Here is a 20,334-nt window from a genome sequence, read left to right on the forward strand (position 1 = left end):
GATTCAGGGTCAGTGGAAGTGCTTTGCTCATGTACACAGCGCTGGATACTTTGAATACTGCAGTGTAGGTTTTCCTTTATATAAGGCTTTGCAAGACTGCATGCTCTGCGATCCAAGAGAACTGGCTATGCTATCTGCTGATTCTATGGACTGTTCCCCTCTTTAATCTGATGAACTCAGTTCTCTTCTAACTGGGGGTTGCAGGATTGCAAAACTTGTGATGTAGTACTCAACCTGTTTAACCTCACACTTGCGCACAATCCCATTTTCCAGCTTTGCATCATACTGTATTCAAACAGGCTCACATTGTCAGAAGACTGTTCCCCCATTCTCAAGAAATAGTCTAGTTAAAATGTGTCATAAAAACTTTTGGTATGGCAGAATTGAGTTTACTTTTGGTAATGCATTGGAGATTGGTATGAAGTCTAGCTTGTGTGAAAGTTTGCCTTCCTCTGTTAAGTACATCAGCCTTAACAGAACTTTTCAGAGATTTTAATTTTTATCATCCCCCAAATGTATGAAATGCTCTGTGGAATAGAGAATGTACTTTGTTTGCTTCATCTTTGATAGTTCCCTGGCTGCCTTAATTATGCGATTAGTCATAATTGTATCCAGGTTGCTTTCCTGTCAGCCTCCAAAATATTACCTCAGCCTGCATTTTGCATTAAATTTTAAAGCATTAAATCAGTGTGGCAGGAAGTAGATGGTTCAGGCCATCTTTGTAATTTTAAAGGTCTCTGTCCCATTCTCTCTAGGTATCTTAGATCAGTCAGCCGTCTGGGTGGATGAAATGAACTATTACGACATGCGCACCGACAGGAATAAAGGGATTCCTCCCTTGTCCCTACGGCCAGCTAACCCACTTGGCATTGAAATTGAGAAGTGAGTACCAAATGCCTTTAATTTTCTTTGTTTATCAATTGCTTGCAGTGAGGTTGAAGTGACGGAACGAGTAAGAAATTGGGACCAAGAAGATGCAATTTGCTGATGGTACCATTCCTGGCATGTTAGGAGTCTGTTGCTAACCACATGTCAAATCCTATCCATTAAACCTGGTCAGATTTTGGAACACTGAAGCCCTGATTAATTAAAATTTTCATCATCCTAGTCATCAAGGGGTCTTCGATGAGTGCTTTTGTCAGTGGTGAATTGGAATTGGTTTTCTGGTGAATGTTACCAAACTAACCAAAATTATGGCATTTAATAAAGTGCATGCTATATACTAAGCACTGGCACAGATAGAGGGTGATCAGATTGGACAGAGTCCCTGCCCCACACAGGGTTCAAAATTGATTTTATCCCCATTTTGCAGATGAGGAAAATGAGTCAATGAGGTTGTGATTTCCTCAAAGTCACATCCCAAGATACTGGCTGTGTTGGGACTGATGATTTTAATTGTAGGTTTTGTTGAGCACTTGGTATGTGTTAAGCATGCTAGATATAATCAGATCAGACACATTCCCTTTCCCACAAGGGGCTCACAGTCTAAAAGAGGAGGGAGGATGGCAGTAAAATCCCCATTTTATAAATGAGGAGACTGAAGCACAAAGAAATTAAAAGATTTACCCCAAATCACATGGCAGGCAGGTAATGGAACTTGGATTATAATCTGGGTCTTCTGATTTCCAGTCTTTTGGGTTTTTCACCAGGCCACACTGCCTCCACTGGCTTCCCAATCTTGAGGGATGATTTTGTTGTAAAACTTGTGTGCTCTGTGACCATGGGCAAGTCACTTAATTTTTCTGGGACTCAGTTATCTCATATGTTAAATGGGGATTACGACTGTGAGTCCTATGTGAGACAGGGACTGTGTCCAACCCGATTATCCTATATCTACCCCAGCGCCTGCCACATAGTAAGCATTTAACAAATACCATTAAAAAACCCCAAAAACACTGCTTGTGGCTCTGGGTCCAGATCAGAGCCGAGTTTTATGGAGTCTCAAAGGGTCGTTGAAAGACAAAACCAGTTTTTCCTTGCTTGGAGGAAGCCTGAAACTTGTTCAAACTCCTCAGTTACAAATGGGCTTCTGGCCAGAGGTGAACTTGTTTTCTGACCTTCATTGATCTTCTTCATTCTCCTGTGGTGGAGTCCAGAGCTGGACAAGTGATAAATGATATTGGTTAGCTGCCCTCTATAAAGAGCACTAAATGATCTTATTTAAAGCTAATTAAAGCAGTTTGCAGTGGCCATAAAAATTGTAATAGCCTGGTAAACAAGGTTTTTTAAAAATTCTAAAATATTACCATTGTATTTAAAATTTTCTTTTTAATAGGAAGAACAAAGTTCAATCAGTAATTCCTAGTATTCAATAGAAGTGGCTCTTCTCTGTGGTCCAGAAAGGTTTTTTTATCATTCCAAAAATAAAGATTATGGTATTGTTTTAATGAAACAAATATACTATTGTGCATAGAATCAGCCATTCGTTGATGTTGTGTATGCACACATTCAGCCTGCTTTAGTCTTGGATGAAAAACAGGATATTGCAATCTGTAACGCCTTCTCTTTCTCACCAACGGCCACTCGGCTGCCAAGCCCACAAAATTATAAAACTCCATGCCTACAGTTCTGGGGGTATAATTTATAAGCAATTAAAATTTTAACTTCTTTGCTAAAATATGACTTTTATTCGATAACTTAAACACTTCAAAAATGTTCATATTTGCTATCAAGTGGCATTGGGGGAGCAATGTGTGGTCACATTCTGTGGTGAACTTTGTTGTAATGAAACCATCCTAGGGCTAGCTGATGTAGCAGAACCAGCTTTTGATATTCAGTGATGTTATTGAGTGCTTCCTCTGGACTGTACTCAGCGCTTAGGAGAGTAGCTACATTTTTGCTTAGGTGTCCAGGTTCAGCAGTTAATACATTCATGCCTGGTTGCAATATGCAATCAGTCCATTTTAGCTCCTGGAATTTCTCTGTCTCTACAGTCCATTGTGTGGAAATCTGTTTCGCGAGTTTTTTACCTTTTAAATTCTGCATTACCAAATGTTTCAACTAGAATACATCCCAGTTTCTCATGAAAAAGAACAGGTGAACAGAGTTCCTGAAACAGTGGGCTAGGCACTTGGTAAAGATTAAAATTCCCAGTTTCGTTCTTTGTATTTTTCCATCCAAGCCTATTTACGTATAAAGCACAATTAAACTATTCCTCCAAATTTTGTTTCAGTTGTGTTCTCTGAGAGTGGCACCCACAGGGATTCTTCAGAGTTGGCAGTAATTCAGCCTATTTTTCTTTTCTTTCCCGTCTTCTCAAGAGCAAATGGTCTCTTCACGCACCCCTTTGCCCCCTCTCTCTTCGTTCTCTTGTGTTTTTGCTTTCCTGTATGGGTTTTCTCTGGGGAAGATTATTTTAAGTCTAAATGCACTTGTGGATTTCAGATCACTGAATCGTATATATAACAAATAGTTATTACAGAAAATTAAAATGGAATGATGGAGAATAGTTCTTTTGGACTATAACTGTAACAAGTCTTATCACTCGCAAAATTTGAGAATATTTTTAACTGAACACAAATGACATGGCCGAATGAAGAAAAAAAGTCACAAAACCGAAAAACGAAAGATAGTGGACACAGCAATTGCAGTTCAAAACCACAGGGAGAAAAGTCCTTCCTTGATACAATGCTCTTAATCTTAGAAGACTCAGAATTTTTCTGATGTTATCTCCAGGAAGATCACTTTAGGCATCCAAAATATTTAATTCCTTGACCTAAAAAGGGAAAAAAGAGAAAAAAGAAAGCAGTATAACATGACCCATATTCCAGCTTTTAAAAAATGACTTTTAATTTCACCTCAAACAATTTTAAAATGATGACTGCAGGATTAATAGACTCTATTCAGATGTGAAATCCCCTTCCAGAAATCTTTTCCAAAATTTGGAAGTGCTGTTTGGAAAAATGCTACCTGTGGTTGCTTTTAACAAGTTAAAAATATGGAGATGATCTATTTTTGAATTTCCACTCTTTATCCTTGGAAGGTTTTTTTTACTGTCTTTGCTTGGAGAAATATATTAATTGGAAAGGTTTGGTGAATTATGGTTTAAGTAAAGAGGGTATTTGCAATAAAATATTAACTGTGCTTATGATGAATTACCAGATTAAAGTGGTGGGTAAGCCTTTGAAAGGTAAATGAATCAGCTTCCAGTAATTGCAATGTGAATGTTTATGGAAATTTTCTACAGCTGACAGTCAAAAAAAAATACATGGAACAATGAGGAATCGTGCAGTTTTGTGGCCAATCCATCTTAATATGAAAAAGAAAGTGAGAGTTGGAGAGTTCAGTTTTCCTTGTTGCTTTTTGGTATGAGTCAGGCTTTAATAAATATTTTATTGGTGTACCCAGCGTGCATGCTGACGTCTTTCAACCCACAAGTTTAACAACTGGTATTTATTGGCCGCCTTTGCCTGTTAAGTCCTTCATATTCTTAAACCTTTAACTGCTGTTTTTTGTACACATGGTGCCTCGATGCTTATAAAAGTGTTACTAATTGCTGAAAAAAATTAACTTTACTTTGAACAAGGACTAGAACTCACTTGTAAAAAGTCTATATTTCTGATTTATTGGCTGGGTTGTCACAAATGTATATTTCTATACCTGACTCATATTCGAATGGCGACAAAGATCTTAAACTTGAAGAGAGGGCACCTCGTCCTGATTGGATGAAATTTTTAAACAGCTTCAGTTCCTCGGGAATACAGCTGAATGCATATTAAGCTTACATCAAGGAAATTTATTGTGAGGTTCCTTTAATATGTTTAGGGAACTGTATTTTTTTTAATATTAAATGGGGGAGAATTCAGTAATGAAACTATCCTGTTATAATTTCTTTGTAAGGCTGTCATTTGGGGATGGCTGTATAATTCATGCAATAAATGTGGTCACTTCATTTTTCTACATGCTTTATGAGCGAGGTGAATCTGGTTTCCAAGAAGTGGCGTTGTTCTGTTAGACTCTAGCCAGATATCCAACCCATCCACCAGGCGGAATATGTGTTAATTACATTGAAAGAATAGGGAAAGGTGGTAACATAAAAAATAATAAAATAGTGATGTAGAGAAAACACTGACTATTTGGAAGAACAGATTGGCAGATCATGATGTAATGCCCAATTCTAATTCAGCCCTGACAAGAAGGGTTTGCAATATTGATTTCTTAAGGCAGCAAAAAAAAAAAAAATCACGTTAGTCCAAACTTAAGGCTAAAACAAATGACTATTAACTGTTGTAATGTGCACCAAAGAGCGGCCCAAGCCAATGTTTACTTTCATTTCTTTTCCCTCTGCCAAATCTTAATAATGAATTTCCCCAAGTACAAATCGAAAGCACCACAACTCCGTTCAGACCTCACTGAATGTAGCATGGTTGAGTTTCTCTCAAAATCATTTGTTGTTTTGCGTACTCCATGGTTCATTACTATAAATGAATCTCATACATGAAAGTGAATGCTGACATGTTAAGTACATTCCAAATGGTTCTGTATCCACCCACTCAGCACAGATGCTTAAATCTTCCCACAGTCAGCTTCTAAAACACTTTAATTTGAAGGATTTAACACACTGATCTTACACTGCCACCTAATGGAATATATAATTCTTTTTTTTATTATTATCAAAAGAAAGAAGTTGCAGTTCTGTAGTTAATAATAGTGTTTTGCTTAAAAACTGGATAATCCAAATCTGGGATCATAATTATAATGGTATTTGTTAGGCATTTACTGCATGTAAACCACTGTTTCAAACCTTAGCATATCTATGAGTTTAATCAGGTTGGACACAGTCCCAGTGCTCACAGACTGAGAGGTAGTGAGATCAGGTATTGAATTGCCATTTTGCAGATGAGGTACGGAGAAATTAAGTGACTTATGTAAGGTCACAGAGCAGGCAAATGGCAGAGCCAGAATTACAACCTAGATCCGCGGACTCCCGGACCCGTGCTTTTCCCACTCTGCCGTCCTGAATTTAATGTGACAGTTTTGGGTTTCTTAGAAACCACTCCTTCTGAACTCAGTATAACAAATTGTAGAAATGTTTGGGGGAAAGAGAGTTGTCATCTTGCATTGTATCTTTTAAACATCAAGCAGTGACTTTGCTCTGAGCGTTAGAAGTCATGTACCTCAGAGCCCTAAGTAAATTGAAGGATGTTATGCAGTGTTATCACTTCTGGGCTTGGCCTGCAAAGACTGTGGGGACAGAGAGATTTTAATTCCATGGCAGATTGTATCACTTCTAACTGGACGCAGCCTGAGAGTTGTTACTTCTAGGGACCAATTTGTTGGCAATAATAGCAAAAATATTAATTATAATAATGGTATCTGTTAGTGTGCTCTACATCCAGTAAAGGCTCAATAAATACTATTGCTTGATTAAGTACTTACTATGTGCCAAGCACTGTTCTAAAAGAATCTGGCTGGACACAGTTTCTGTGTCTGTCCCGCCTAGGGCTCAATCCCGTTTTGGCTCTGCTGTCGAATTTGGGGACAGGACCGCTAAAAGCAATTACTCTCATTGGACGTACTCTCAAGCCAGCCCCTTTCGAAGCATAGGAATTCAGTTCACTCAATTCGGTTATAATTCTTGTTTGCAGTGAGCATTTTGGCTAGAAAGAAGTTGGGAAAGAAAGAATTTGGGAATGTTCTTTCTACACCGTGATCCAATTAGGTTACTGCACGCCGTGGAGCCAGGAGTAATGGTTTGTGCACATACACTTCGCATTGGATACGCTAATCCTTCAAGGCAAGTATGCCTTGATGCGGAGTAGAGAAAAAGTGACTTAACCCTACCTAGGATTGATTAATTCTCAGCCAGCATGTCTGGTCAGACACCTGCTGGGATCAGGTCTCTCAAATCAGCCCAAAGGTCAACGGGACTGTTTGATGAGGCTGGGATTTCTCCTGAGACAATCACCCTTGCTTGTGTAAGTCCTGACCCAATGCTACTGACGTTTCCTGCTCTTATACTGTCTAATGCTGCCATGGACAACTGGAATTTTTTCAACATCGTTTTGTTTCTGTTTCTTGTTCAGGTTTCTCCTTGGCTGGTATAAAAAATGGAATCTCCTCCTAATAATAATAATAATTATGATGTTTGTTAAGTGCTTACTGTGTGGCAAGCACTGTTCTAAGCACTGGGATAGATACAAAGTAATCAGGTTGGACACAGTCCCTGCCCACATGGGGCTCACAATCTTAGTCTCCATTTTACAGATGAGGTAACTGAGCCACAGAGAAGTGAAATGACTTGCCCAGGGTCACAGAGCAGACAAGTGGCATAACAGGGATTAGAACCCATGACTGTCTGATTCCCAGGCCCGTGGTCTTTCCACTAAGCCGTGCTATTTCTGCCCTCCTGCTCCTCGTATGCTTTTCTAAGTACCTTGAGTCTCATACTTAACAGTGGCTTATGAAATAGTTGAGAGCATTGTTGTGTTCACTCAAAAGTTTCAGAGATTTGTGATGATATTGCAGTATAACATGCATCCCAATGATGATGATCTGACTGCCACTTCTGTGGAAAAATGAAATTCAATGTATAACTTAAATCAATCTATATTTATTGGGCACTTACTGTATGCAGAGAACTGTACACATTCAATTCAAACTCTGTGGAGTTTTGCTTGACTCCACATGTTAATGACGTGATACAAAATAATCACTTGCAGTTTTAAATGTAATCTAGAAAATGGCACTCCCAGAAAAAAGGTAATGAGAATCTATATGAATTCAAACTAAAATATGCTGTGAAAAAATGAAATTCAATTTAGTTAATCGATGATATTTATTGAGCACTTACTATATGCAGAGAACTGTACTCTACACATGGAAGAGTTCTGTACAGTAGAATTAGAAGAAACTTTCCCTGCCCATGCCTAGCTAACTGCCTATAGGGGCAGACAGACGTTAACATAAATAAATAAGCACTTTATTATAGATAATTTAAAGATGTGTACATAAGTGTTGTGGGGTAACTTGAAGGTTGCCCCAGATGGGGCAGGGCAATACAGGAGTAAAAGCAAGTTCCTGACTCGTGGAACTTTAATTAAAAAAAATTTGACTCTACCCGAGATTAGTGAAAGGGAATAGGAGGCGGCAAAGTTGCACTCTTCCCATCCCTGAGAGAATTGATGTCCATCCCATACCCCAGTACCATCCTGCAAGATGGGGTAGTCCCATTTTTCCTCTCTGTTTGGATTCTGCATATTTGCAAAACAGCAGATTCATATTTTCAGGATTTTAAAAATCCAATGAATTCGTGTGATTTGTCACTTCCAGACAGGGATGGTTTCTGTTTGTTACTAGGTGATGTAGATCAAATTTTGTGCCACTCTCTTTACTTTGAAAACAGAAATATACCTATTATATCCTCAAGTGGTCTAACATTATTTGGCCATTATTTTGGCATTAAGGTCTCCAGTTTGTTGGAGAAGTTTGTGAAGATACATAGTCTGAGGGGAAGCATTCCTTTATTGATAGTTCTCACCTGACCAAACTGGTTTTTTGCTTCCTTTTCCTAGGCAGTTGATGTATGCAGAAGCAAATTTCCCAGTAGACCATATCGGTTCTAGCCTAGAATGACAATTGATTTTTGGGGTGGAAATTTTTCAAAGAAAGAAAGAAAAAAATCCTAGAAGTGTGTATATTAATAATGCAGATTACCTGTACATATTTTTTTCTGATTGCAATTTGTGCCCTACAGATCAGAAGAGCACATTTTGACACAATAGCCAAAGTGGCAGGACTACTCTTATGATCATGGCAGTTCAAAAGTGATCCCCAAGAGCAGTGTCATGACTGACAACAAGGGCATTTTTAAAAGCAAAGCAAAAAACCCTAGGGATTGGGGAGAACATTAATGCCTAAGGGGAGCAAAATTATAAATTCTCTAGTGTGCATGCGTGTGTCTGTGTGTGTGTGTATAATGCACGATACTCATTTTAACTAACTGTGGAGGTAGTTGTATGAGATGCATTAGCCTCCTGCAATATAACAAATTTCAACTTCATTTTCCCCCCTCAGAGGCAAGTTTCCCCAGAAAGACTTGGAAACACTATTCCATGGAATGAGTGCTGACTTTACTAGTGAGAATTTCTCAGCTGCTTGGTACCTAATAGAGAATCACTCAACAACGAGGTTTGTAAGATATTTTCATTTATACTTGTCCTTCCAGGATAAATTGTGATTGTTGGAGGAGCCAGCACAGTTAACAGCCAGCACACAAAATCTAGTAAAATATCCTGCTGAAGTGCTGAGCCTTAAAAGCTTCCATTAACAGTAAAGCACTGCAACTATGATTGCTACTGTTACTGTTTGTTCTGTATTGTTTTCACTGTTTTATTCTGTTCTTTCCTTGTATATCTATCACCAGTTTTTCTTCATCCCTTTTGGATAGCGGGTCAAGACCAGATCTGAATTATTATCAATAACATACATTTAGCATATGTCATAAATTAATAATAAATGATATCAGAGGGTGCCCTAATATAAGGGATGTTTATATTGATTAGTAAAGTAAGAGTTTTATAACATGATGTCTCCTTGAGGTATGTGGTGACCACTATCTAATTTTACCCTAGATAGTCTGTTTTTTCAGCTGGTTTGTGTGGGACGGATATGGCATGGACACCTTTTTGCTCTGTGTTTTTCTTTTCAAAGCCTAGTTTCCGTCCACCTTGGCTCTTGTGGCCGAGTACCACAACTTGAAAATGGCATTCGTTTTCAGAGAGACCTGGGAGAGGAACACAGAGATTCCCGAGTGAGTGGTGGGGAGGGATAGCCTGTTTTAGAGTTTTGTTTTTGTTTTTTAAGTGGGGTTTGGGCATTTGGGCAATGCCCAAACCTTTGGGCATTTGATATTTGCCCTATTCTCATCCCCACAGCAACTTCTGTACAATCTTTAAATGATATGTTATTAATTATTTTTAATAATGTTTGTCTCCCCCTCTAAACGGTAAACTCTTTGTGGGTAGGGAACGTGTCTGCCAACTCTGTACTATAGTCTTCCAAGTGCTTAGAACATTCATTATATGAATGTTCATATAATGAACATTTGAATACCATTGATTAAATGATTTACTGAGTGCTTACTATGTGCAGAACACTGTACTAAGCATTTTATAACATGATGTCTCCTTGAGGTATATGGTGACCACTATCTAATTTTACCCTAGATAGTCTGTTTTTTCAGCTGGTCTGTGTGGGATGGATATGGCATGGACACCTTTTTGCTCTGTGTTTTTCTTTTACTTGATTTACTATGTGTCAACTCTATGGATACACCACCAGAATGATTGCAGATGGAGGTGGGGCATTCTGGGAGATATGTGTCCATGGTGTCGCTAGGAGTCGGAGACGACTCTACAGCATAAGACAAGACATATGCCAGGCACTCTACTATGGATTAGGACAGATAAAAGATAATCAGTTTGGTCACAGTCCCTGTCCCTTGTAAGGCTCACAGTCTTAATCCCCACTTTACAGATGAGGCAACGAGGCACAGAGAAGGTAAGTGACTTGCCCAAGGTCACACAGCAGACAAGTGGTGGAGCCAGGATTAGAATGCTGACTCCCAGGCTTGTGCTTTTTCCACTGGACCATGCTATTTCTGTGTTTGAAGTGGTTTTTTATTTATTCCTTTTATATATGTATATGTGTGTGTTTAAAAATAACTGTGTCAGGGACATCTAGGAGTGAGTAGAGAAACTGGTGAGACATTAGGAGTAATGAAGCTGCGTTACTGAAACTCAGTCCCTTAAGGTATCATTTCCTTACGAGAGTTTTTAAAATGCTGTTAAAGGTAAGCATTCCTATCCTTTTAGAGCTGACAGCATTTAAGCTCTCATATTAAATTCTTCTGATTTACATTAGGTTTGAGAATACATGAGACTTGAAACCTGAAGAATTCCTTATAATAGCCTGGATGTTTCTTAAAGTAGATTACATGGCCTGTAATTATTTTCCTTTTTATGAATCACTTCATTTTCGTCCATTATATGAATGCCAAATATTTTGTTTTCTTAATTTCAGCTTTGATCAGCTCAAAATGGCAGTCAACAATCTGAAGAAACAGGCGAACAAGAAAAACGAGGGGAGCTTAGCATATGTGAAAGGAGGCCTTAGCACTTTTTTTGAGGCACAAGATGCCCTGTCAGGTAAATTCATTCTTGCAGTTGTCTCTCTCAGACCTTGGATGTTTCCAGTGTGATGCTTTGCTTTCCAAGATTCCCCCCCCCTTGACTGTCAGCTCGCTGTGGGCAGGGACTGTGTCTGTTTCTTGTTGTATTGTACTCTCCCAAACGGTTAGTACAGCGCTCTGCACACACTAAGCACTCAGTAGATACGATTGAATGAGTGAATGAATGAAAGATTAACATCTACGGCATGGTGCTAAATGGCCTGCATTTGTTTTGGTGGAGTTCTTCTAAGTGCCACAGAGGATTGATAGAGATCAGACTGAACTCTCTTCTAAGGTTTAGATCTTTAAATATGTGTCACTGAGGATATTGTTCATCTTTCATGTATGTGTCTCAAATATCTGCCCCTCATGACCTGGGTTGTTGTGAAAAATCAAATGGTATCAATTATGATTTTAAAAACCACCTAGGAAGGAAATGTTAGCACTTCATATGGAGACTATAAGTTTTTTGTGGGCAGGGATTGTGTCTACCAACTCTGTTATATTGTAATCTCCCAAATGCTTAGTAAAGTGTTCTGCACATAGTAAGCACTCAGTAAATCATTTAATCAATGGTATTCAAATGTTCATTATATGAACATTCATATAATGAATGTTCTAAGCACTTGGAAGACTATAGTACAGAATTGGCAGACACGTTCCCTACCCACAAAGAGTTTACCGTTTAGAGGGGGAGACAAACATTATTAAAAATAATTAATAACATATCATTTAAAGATTGTACATAAGTTGCTGTGGGGCTGAGAGTAGGGCAAACATCAAATGCCCAAAGGTCACAGATCCAGGTGCATAGATGATTCAGAAGGGAGAGGGGAAGAGAGGGCTTAAGCGAGAGAGTAGGGAGATACTATTGATGATAATACAAATTTCGGATAAGAGCAAATGTTTTAATGTTATTAAATTCCAACTTTGTATTGTCATCTTCGATTTTATTTAGAAGGATTAGAGAGGTAGATTTTCTTGGTGGCCAGAAATGATCCGATTTTTAAAATTGTTGACAAAGTAGCAAATGCTATCAATCAATTTGTTCTAATGGAGCACTTACTGTGTTCAGAGCACTGTACTCATGCTTGGGAGAGTACAGTATAACAGAGTTGATAGACACATTCCCTGCCTACAAACATTTACCATCTAGCAGGGGAGGCAGGTATTAATATAAATAAATTATGAATGTGTACAAAAGTGCTCTATATAAAGGATAAAGGATGCAAATTCAAGTACAAGGGCCATAAAAAAGGGAATGGGAGAAGTGGAAATGAGGGCTTACTAGGGGAAGGCCTCTTGGAGGAGATGTGATTTTAAAAAAAAACTTCAAAGGTGGGGAGAATGATGGTCTGTCAGGTATGAAGTGGAAAGGAGTTTCAGGCCAGGAAAACGGAATGTCCTGAGTGTTGTGCTAAAAGATAGGTGTGGAAATAATGTGTATAAATTTGCTGATTATTTTGCCATTTCTTTTTTTTAAAACTACCACCATCTTTTCACATTAGCAAGAGCAATACAGAATTCTCTTGATTTTAATACCTAACCATGGTGAAACTGGGCAAAGACCTTTGAGTGGCACCTTTTTAATAAGTCTGTGAGAATAGAAAAACTGTTATTAACATTGGAATAGCCTCTGTTTTTGATGAAAGCAATTTCCCAGCACTTGATTTTTTCCCAAGAAAATTGTGTACAACTGTCTAGTGACTTTGTTCAGAGACCTTTCCATGAACTCATTAGAAAACTCAATTTTTCCCTCCACCTTTAAGGGGAAAAGAAAATGTTTATGCAGGTGCAGGGTAATTTAAATGTTTAAAAGCAGTGGTCAAAGGCTAGGGCTTGGGAGAAGGTAGTCGATTTTTTACAGTGTGAGTTCTGACCCTATCCTGCCACTCAATTTCTTTGTTATTTGAAGAGCATCTCTTGCTTTCTCTCTTCTCTAGACTGGAAGCTCATTATGGGCTGGGAATGTGTCTGGTAATTCTGTTGTATTGCACTTTCCCAAGCACTTAGTACAATGCTCTGCACATAGTAAGCTCTCAATAAATACCATTTATTCTCTTTCTGCCATATGCCAAGAAATTGCAAGTTAATTGCAATTTAAATGTGTGTTATTTAATATACTAGTTTTATGCTTTAGTGACTTTAAGCCTTTGTAAAGGCTCAGTACTTTAAAAGGATTTTCATCTATTCATTTTACTGATAGAATGATTACAATGGAGAGAGCTGGGGTCATTCTTTGTAACCGTACAGGTCTATTAATGATATCGTTGCATTTTGAAGAACATATATTTTTGTCTGAAAGAGAATATGCAATTTCAACTTTATCTACCTTGGTATTTTTCTCAAAACTGCTGACATCTTGGGCACTGCTGTATTTGAAAATAAATGTATTATCAAAAGAAGCGGAGATAGGGCTTTAGAGACATTAGGACAACAATGGAAGAGGGTCTGTGCAAGTATAATTGACAGACAGGAAAAGTGCTGGTCAAAGAAAGAATGACCTTGATGATAAGGTAGATAAAATATACAGATGGCTAGCAGTTTAAATTACTGAATAGTGCTAGTGAAAGAAAAATACCCCAAGAGGTTTTTGAGGTCACTTGGACCTTTAATTCAACTTTCCAAAGATAAACTTTTAGCCATCAACATCAACAATATTTGTTTTGGCAAAATATGGCACTCTTGACATAGCCCTCAGTGCCATTGATAAAAATCAAAAATGTGCTAAATGCATTTTTACTTAACTAGGATGTGATCTATTGAAAATGATTCCATTTTCAAGTTTGAAAATACTATCTCAGTAGTCCAAAAATCAGTTTTAAATATCATAGCATTGCTTCTCTGCAGTATTAGTGCAGAAGCTATAATTATTAGTATATTTCTTATTTCTTTCATTATCATAATCTATTCTAGTCCTTCATTTGGTATGACCAGAAATTGCTGCACAGACACACCAGGTGCTCAACCTTTTTATAAATAGTTAATTCATTAAATGTATTGTCCCCTTTAATTATCTAGGCACTAACTATCCAAGGTTTTGGGTAATTCAGGCCACTGCTTTTGCTCATTCTTTGTTTCAAAATCAAGAAGACCAGAAATCCCAGTTTCAGTGGGACACTCCTGGAATTTTGACTGGTCTTTTTTCCATAATCTTTAGCTTCTAGAGACAGGTTTATATTAGGGAAAACCTAAAGGAAAAATGATTGGTTGAAATGTGAGTACATTGTAAACCAATGGACATGATCAGTTTCCCTTTTTAAGAAAGGAGGAGGGGTTCAGGGGAGTTGAGGTCCAGGATTCAAAAGCTGTTCTCCCCATCCTTCTTACTCTCCCGTCCTCCTCCTCTTTCTCTACTTACTCACTCCATCTCCTCCTCAGCTTCCTCCTCATCCATCTCCTCTTTTTTCTCTCCTCCTACCCCTCTTTCATCTCTTCTTTCCCCTTTTCTCCCTCCTTTGATTCCTGCCTGTCTTCCCCTTCTTTCCTTCTTCCCCTCCTCTACTTCCATACATCCCTTTCCCTTTATCATCACTTTCCCTTTCCACCATTCCCTCTGATTTCCTTGATTTCCCACCACCTTATGCAAATAAAATATTTGCCGTTACTAGGGAGTTCATAGGTATAGAATAGCTGCTCTAGAGCCTATTGAGAAATGTACATCAGTTGCAAAAGATGGAAGCTTAAGGGAGATATCTCTCTCACAAAATCTTCACTGCTCTTAATTTTTTAATGGAAAAATACATATCAGTTTTTCTCCACTTGGTATTTTACATAGTTTCCCTTCCAAAAGTGAATACATTCAAACTCTTAAATTAACTTCAACTTACCTTTCAGAAAACCTGATGATCACTATAGCAAGAGCATTATGCAATTTGGGAAGTGTTTATAACAAAAATAAAAGAATAAAAGATCAAGTGGGTCGAACATTGGTTTAATTCCCTGTAAAATACAGTGGCCTTATCAGATCATAATGTCCCTTTAGCCTTATGCTTGTCTGACAGCTTAACAGTCACATAATTTTAGTATAGATGCTTGATATGAATCTTGCTTTATCAGCAAAATGCACATGAAAAATAAGCTAAGCGGGGAAACGGATTCATCTCTATTTGACTTACTGATCAGTGATGTATTTGTGGGTGAGCTGAATCTGTTACTGCCCATACTAACGTTAATATATAGAATATGTATATCAGTGTCTCTCTTTAGACCGTACGCTCATTTTGGACTGGGAATGTGTCTACTAACTCTGCTGTATTTTAATAATAATAACAGTAATTATTATTGTTATGGTATTTGTAAAGCACTTACTATGTTCCAGGCACTGTTTTAAGCAGTGGTGTAGATACAAGATAATCGGGTTGGATATAGTTCCTGTCCCACCTAGGGCTCACAGTCTTAATCCTAAATTTAGAGGTGAGGGAATTAAGGGACAGAGAAGTGAAGTGACTTGCTCGGGTCACACAGCAGACAAGTGGTGAAGCCAGGATTAGATTCCAAGTTCTTCTGACTCCCAGGACAGTTCTCTATCCACTAGACCATACTGCTTCTCTTGTACTCTCCCAAACATTTAGAGCAGTGCTCATCACACAGTAAGCACTTAATAAATGACACTGATGATGAATAGCATTCCAGGCAGAATGGCTGTTCATATTGTGTAATCACCATTGACAAATCTTCAGCACCTTCACCAGAGTTTTGAGACACCTTTCTACATGAAAACTAAAAAAAAACCAAACAAAACATTCAAATTCACATCAAAAGGCAAACTCGCATTTCTAAAATGCTCTATCCTTATAGTTTGTTTCTTATTGAACACCATCATATTAATAAATGTGTGTAATTTACTTTTTTCAGCTAAGGAAATTGGGCAATTTCCACTTATCTCCTTTTAGCTGTATAAATACCATTGTTGAAAATAATGCACTTGGGTTAAAAAAAACAAGGAAAAAGAAAATTGCATGTAAAGTAACAAAAACAATTTGAAGTGCAAATAACTGTCTTCTAGGTTGAGTCAATGCTAAAAGAAAGAGGTTTCTTTTGTTTCAGAAAATTGAATTATGCAACTGTACATTACTATAAAATGAAGTTTATTCCTTTTATTTCTTTAACTTTCTTTTGGTTATCCTAGATTATTTCCTCTGGAGGACTAGGAATCTTTCCCACAACCTTGATAAGAAGCACAGTCTTAATGACTGATATTTATCTTTGCCTTGTCTCTATCCCTCTGACTTTTGACTCTGAGGAAGGTTTGAAAGTCATGGTTTGCCTTTATTTGGATAGGACAGAGATGTTTAAGTGGTTCTGCCTTTTAGGTGAAGAATTATTTCAACTGCATCTCTTGATGGAACTTGCTTTGTTGGTACAAAGGTTGGGTTCCAATTCATTCTCATTATTCACAGGCAAAGAGGACTTCTTTGCTTTTGGGTTTAACCCATAGAAGATAAAGTAGATAGGGGCTGTGTTACTAAAGTTAATTATTTGTTGGCCTATCCATGTATTTGTCAATTAAAATTTTTTATTAGCCCATTAGTAGTTCTTATTGAGCATCTATTGTGTGCAGAATATTCCATCAAACCCTTGGGAGATTACAGTAGAGTTAGTAAACACAGTTCCTTTCCTCAAAGATCTTACCTTCTAGAAGGGGAGCTAGGTACAGATAAGAGGAAGAAGGAAAAGGGGATATGAACATGAGTTAGTACTTAAGCAGTAGGCTATGTAAGGTAAGCACATAAACGCTCCAGGGCTAAGAATGAAGCTTTACTTAATTCAGCTTTAAATTATCAGTTGGTGACTAATTGTTCGTGCTGATTAGTGCTTTCTTGTTTGGGTGTAATTAGCCTGTTCACTCTTTACACCCTGGGGAAATACTGAACAGAGCACAATTAAAAACAATTGGAACAAATAAACAATTAAAGAAAGCGCTCCAGCAAAATTGCTCTTATCTAATCTAAGGATAGAGGAATGAGAGATCCTTGAATGCCCATAATATGCACATTGTATACATTCCTTTTTTTCAGCTTTGAGTACTCAGTACAAAGTGGCCCATTTATTACCTTAGGTATCTACTTTCCCTGTCCATTGCTGGTAACAGCCATTGACCTCTCATCCAGGGATGTGTGAGCAAATCTTGAAAACTCAGAAAAGTTTTCTGTGGGGAAATTAGCTTTGGTTGGAAGAACCTGAATGTTACTCTCATCAGCCATGATATATGGTCTCCCCTTCCTACTGTACCTTGCTGATCTCCTACTACAACCCAACTCATGTGCTTCTCTAATACCAACCTACTCACTATACCTCGATTTTGTCTTTTTCGCCACTGCCCACATCCTCCTCTGGCCTGGAACTCCCTCCCCATTCATATTCAAGAGAACACTACTCTCCCATCTGAAAAACCTTTCTAAAGTCCTATCCTCTCCAAGAGCCCTACCCTGAATAAGCCCCCCCTTCCCCTATTCACCCACTCTTCTGAATCACCTATGCACTTGAGCCTTTAAACCTCAATCAGTCAATCAGTGGTATTTATTAAATGCTCACTGTGTGCACAGTGCGTGGGAAAGTTCGATACAACTGAGTTGGTAGACAAGATCCCTGCCCACAAAGCTTGGAATTTCATCCCACCCCCACCGCACTGGTGTATCCACCTGTAATTTATTTTAATATGTCTCCCCTTCTGGTCTGAAAACGTCTTGTATGCAGACATCATATCTACCTACCCCATTGTATGTATTGTATCTCCCAGGTGTTCAGTACATATCTCAGCATACATTAAGCACTCAATACATACCTTACTTGACTGATATACTGTGTAGTTTGACACTAAAGGTATTAGGGACATAGTGAATATTTGTCAGTGAACATGAGCCTGCTTGGATACTGGGCAATGTGACATTGGGAGAAACAGCTAATGTACATTCTCCTTCATTCTTAAAAATGGTGTTGGGAATAGGGTAGAGTACTATGCTGCAAGTTTTCCCAACACAGGGTTTTCCATGAAAGCAGCCCCTATATTATAGGAGAACTTGATGTAGTTGATTTTGTGTAAATATTCAGTTTTTGTCCAGTCCAGTTACCTTCATTCAATCACATTTCATTCAGTCATATTATTTTAGTACTTACTTCTGTGCAGGTCACTGTACTAAGTGCTTGGGAGAGTATAGAATAACAATAGACACATTCCTTTCCCACAACTGTTGTCAGACAAATAATACCTGTTACCATTAGCAAACAATTTTATGGTATCAACATCACATGATATGGACTTCAAAGAAAGGGCAAGAAAGGGATGGGGGAGGTGGGATGGCGCAAAAGCGGGATTGGGAAGCGAGAAGGAAGCAAATTCTTCCCCATTCCCAGCGAGCCTAGGGGAGTGGAAAAAGATGAGGCTTTCCCAGTGAAAGCGGCAGGGGAGAATAGTGTTGTCTGAAGAGAGCCAGGTTTCAGTGATGTTGTGGAAGAGCAGTGACTGGGTCAGGAATAGGTCAAGGATGAAGGGAAGCCTTCCGTGATAGACCGGGGATTCCACAGGCCGCATTTGCCTGAAGCTGAGGGGTAGGTCTTAGGGTGTTGTGCGGTGTGGTTGACACAGGAGATGATTTCCTGCAGGTAGATATTTAGTCTCAGATTCACTTGCATCAAACCAGTCTTGTTGACTTCTTGTCTTTGCTTGGCCACACAATATGTCTTGGCAGCTGCCCATAATAAAGCATCACAAAGAAATGCCCGTTCCTTGTTTATATTGGGGTTTGTGGTTTGGGTTCCCTGTACCAGAAATTTCACTACAGAACTCCTTGCGGATTTCTTCACTCTCCAGGAGCTTAACGTTTAGCTGTCTTGATGATGGGGTATTTGAATAGTCAGCGTGAGCTTGGGTTTTATTCATTCAATCATATTTATTGAGCACTTACTCTGTGCAAAACACTGAAGTAAGAGCTTGATCAGACCACAACTTCATCATCAATGGAATTTGAGTGCTTACTGACAATTGGGAGAGTACTGTCCAACAGAGTTGGTAAACATGTTCCCTGCACACATTGAGCTTACCGTCTAGATGGGAGATAGACATTAATATAAAGAAACAATTTATAGATATGTACATACATGGTTTGGGGCTGAAGGTGGAGCAAATACCAAATGCCCAAAGCATATCGATCCAAGTGTGTCGACTGTGCACAGGGGAGAGGGATCTGGGGAAATCAATCTGCTGATCCTTGCTTTTTCGCCCAACCTAACATTTTCATCCACTACTCTGTCACCAGATCCTGTCGGTTCTGCCTTCACGACATTGCTAACGTCCACCCTTTTCTCTCCCTCCCTACTGCTACTATGCTCATTCAAGCATTTATTATATCCTGCCTTGACTACTGACCGCATCAGCCTCCTATCTCTCCTCACTCCATCCTTAGTTTACTATGCTGCCCAGATCATTTTTCTAAAAGAAGTTCAGTTCAAATCTCCCCAATCCTCAAAAATTTCCAGTGGTTGCCCGTCCACCTCCACATCAAATGGAAATTCCTTACTATCGATTTTAAAGCACTCAATCCATTCACCCACTCCTATCTAACCTTACTGATAACCTACACAACCCAATCCACTCACTTCACTCCTCCAATGCCAAATTACTCACTGTACCTCAATCTCATCTATCTTGCTGCCAACCTCTTGCCCCTGATCTCCCTCTGGCTGGGAACTCCCTCCCCTTTCATATGCAACAGGCCACCACTCTCCCCACCTTCAAAGCCTTCTTAAAATTCCATCTCCTCCAAGAGGCAATCCCTGATACTCTCCCAAGTGCTTAATACAGTGCTCTGTGAACACAGTAAGTGCTCAGTAAATACCACTGATGGGTTTGTACTCGTCACTGGGCTGCTGGGCTCCATATATCCTGGGAGTCACTCTGCTGGACTTTGCTATAAAAAAAACACTGTTTAGATTAGGGATTCCTCCAGAATATTTTTCTTCCTTAAAAGCACAGTACTATGCTTTTACTGCCTTAGAAGCAGCTAGATAGTGGTATTAATTTGAAACTAGTATGTTGCAAATCAGAAGCTGGAAATGTAGAAATGCTGAAGTGTTGTTCATCGTGATTAGAAATGTCAGTCCATCAATGGTATTCATCGACCGTTTACTGTGTGCAAAGCACTGTAGTGCGTCCTTCAGAGAGC

The 20,334-nt window shown here is 38.7% G+C and overlaps 1 protein-coding gene across 3 annotated transcripts in view; it reads left to right on the plus strand.

Annotated features, from left to right (window-relative positions):
- EXOC2 (exocyst complex component 2) overlaps positions 1–20,334 on the plus strand; it is a 163,452-nt gene that overhangs the window by 26,509 nt on the left and 116,609 nt on the right. For all 3 annotated transcript variants that reach the window (XM_001507743.6, XM_007669078.4, XM_029053831.2), the window contains exons 4-6: positions 756–882; positions 9,016–9,129; positions 11,023–11,147. In XM_001507743.6, the coding sequence (XP_001507793.1) occupies positions 756–882; positions 9,016–9,129; positions 11,023–11,147 (366 nt within the window). The remainder of the gene's footprint in view (positions 1–755; positions 883–9,015; positions 9,130–11,022; positions 11,148–20,334) is intronic.

This window comes from Ornithorhynchus anatinus, chromosome X3, assembly GCF_004115215.2.
Source record: "Ornithorhynchus anatinus isolate Pmale09 chromosome X3, mOrnAna1.pri.v4, whole genome shotgun sequence".
Taxonomy (NCBI): domain Eukaryota; kingdom Metazoa; phylum Chordata; class Mammalia; order Monotremata; family Ornithorhynchidae; genus Ornithorhynchus; species Ornithorhynchus anatinus.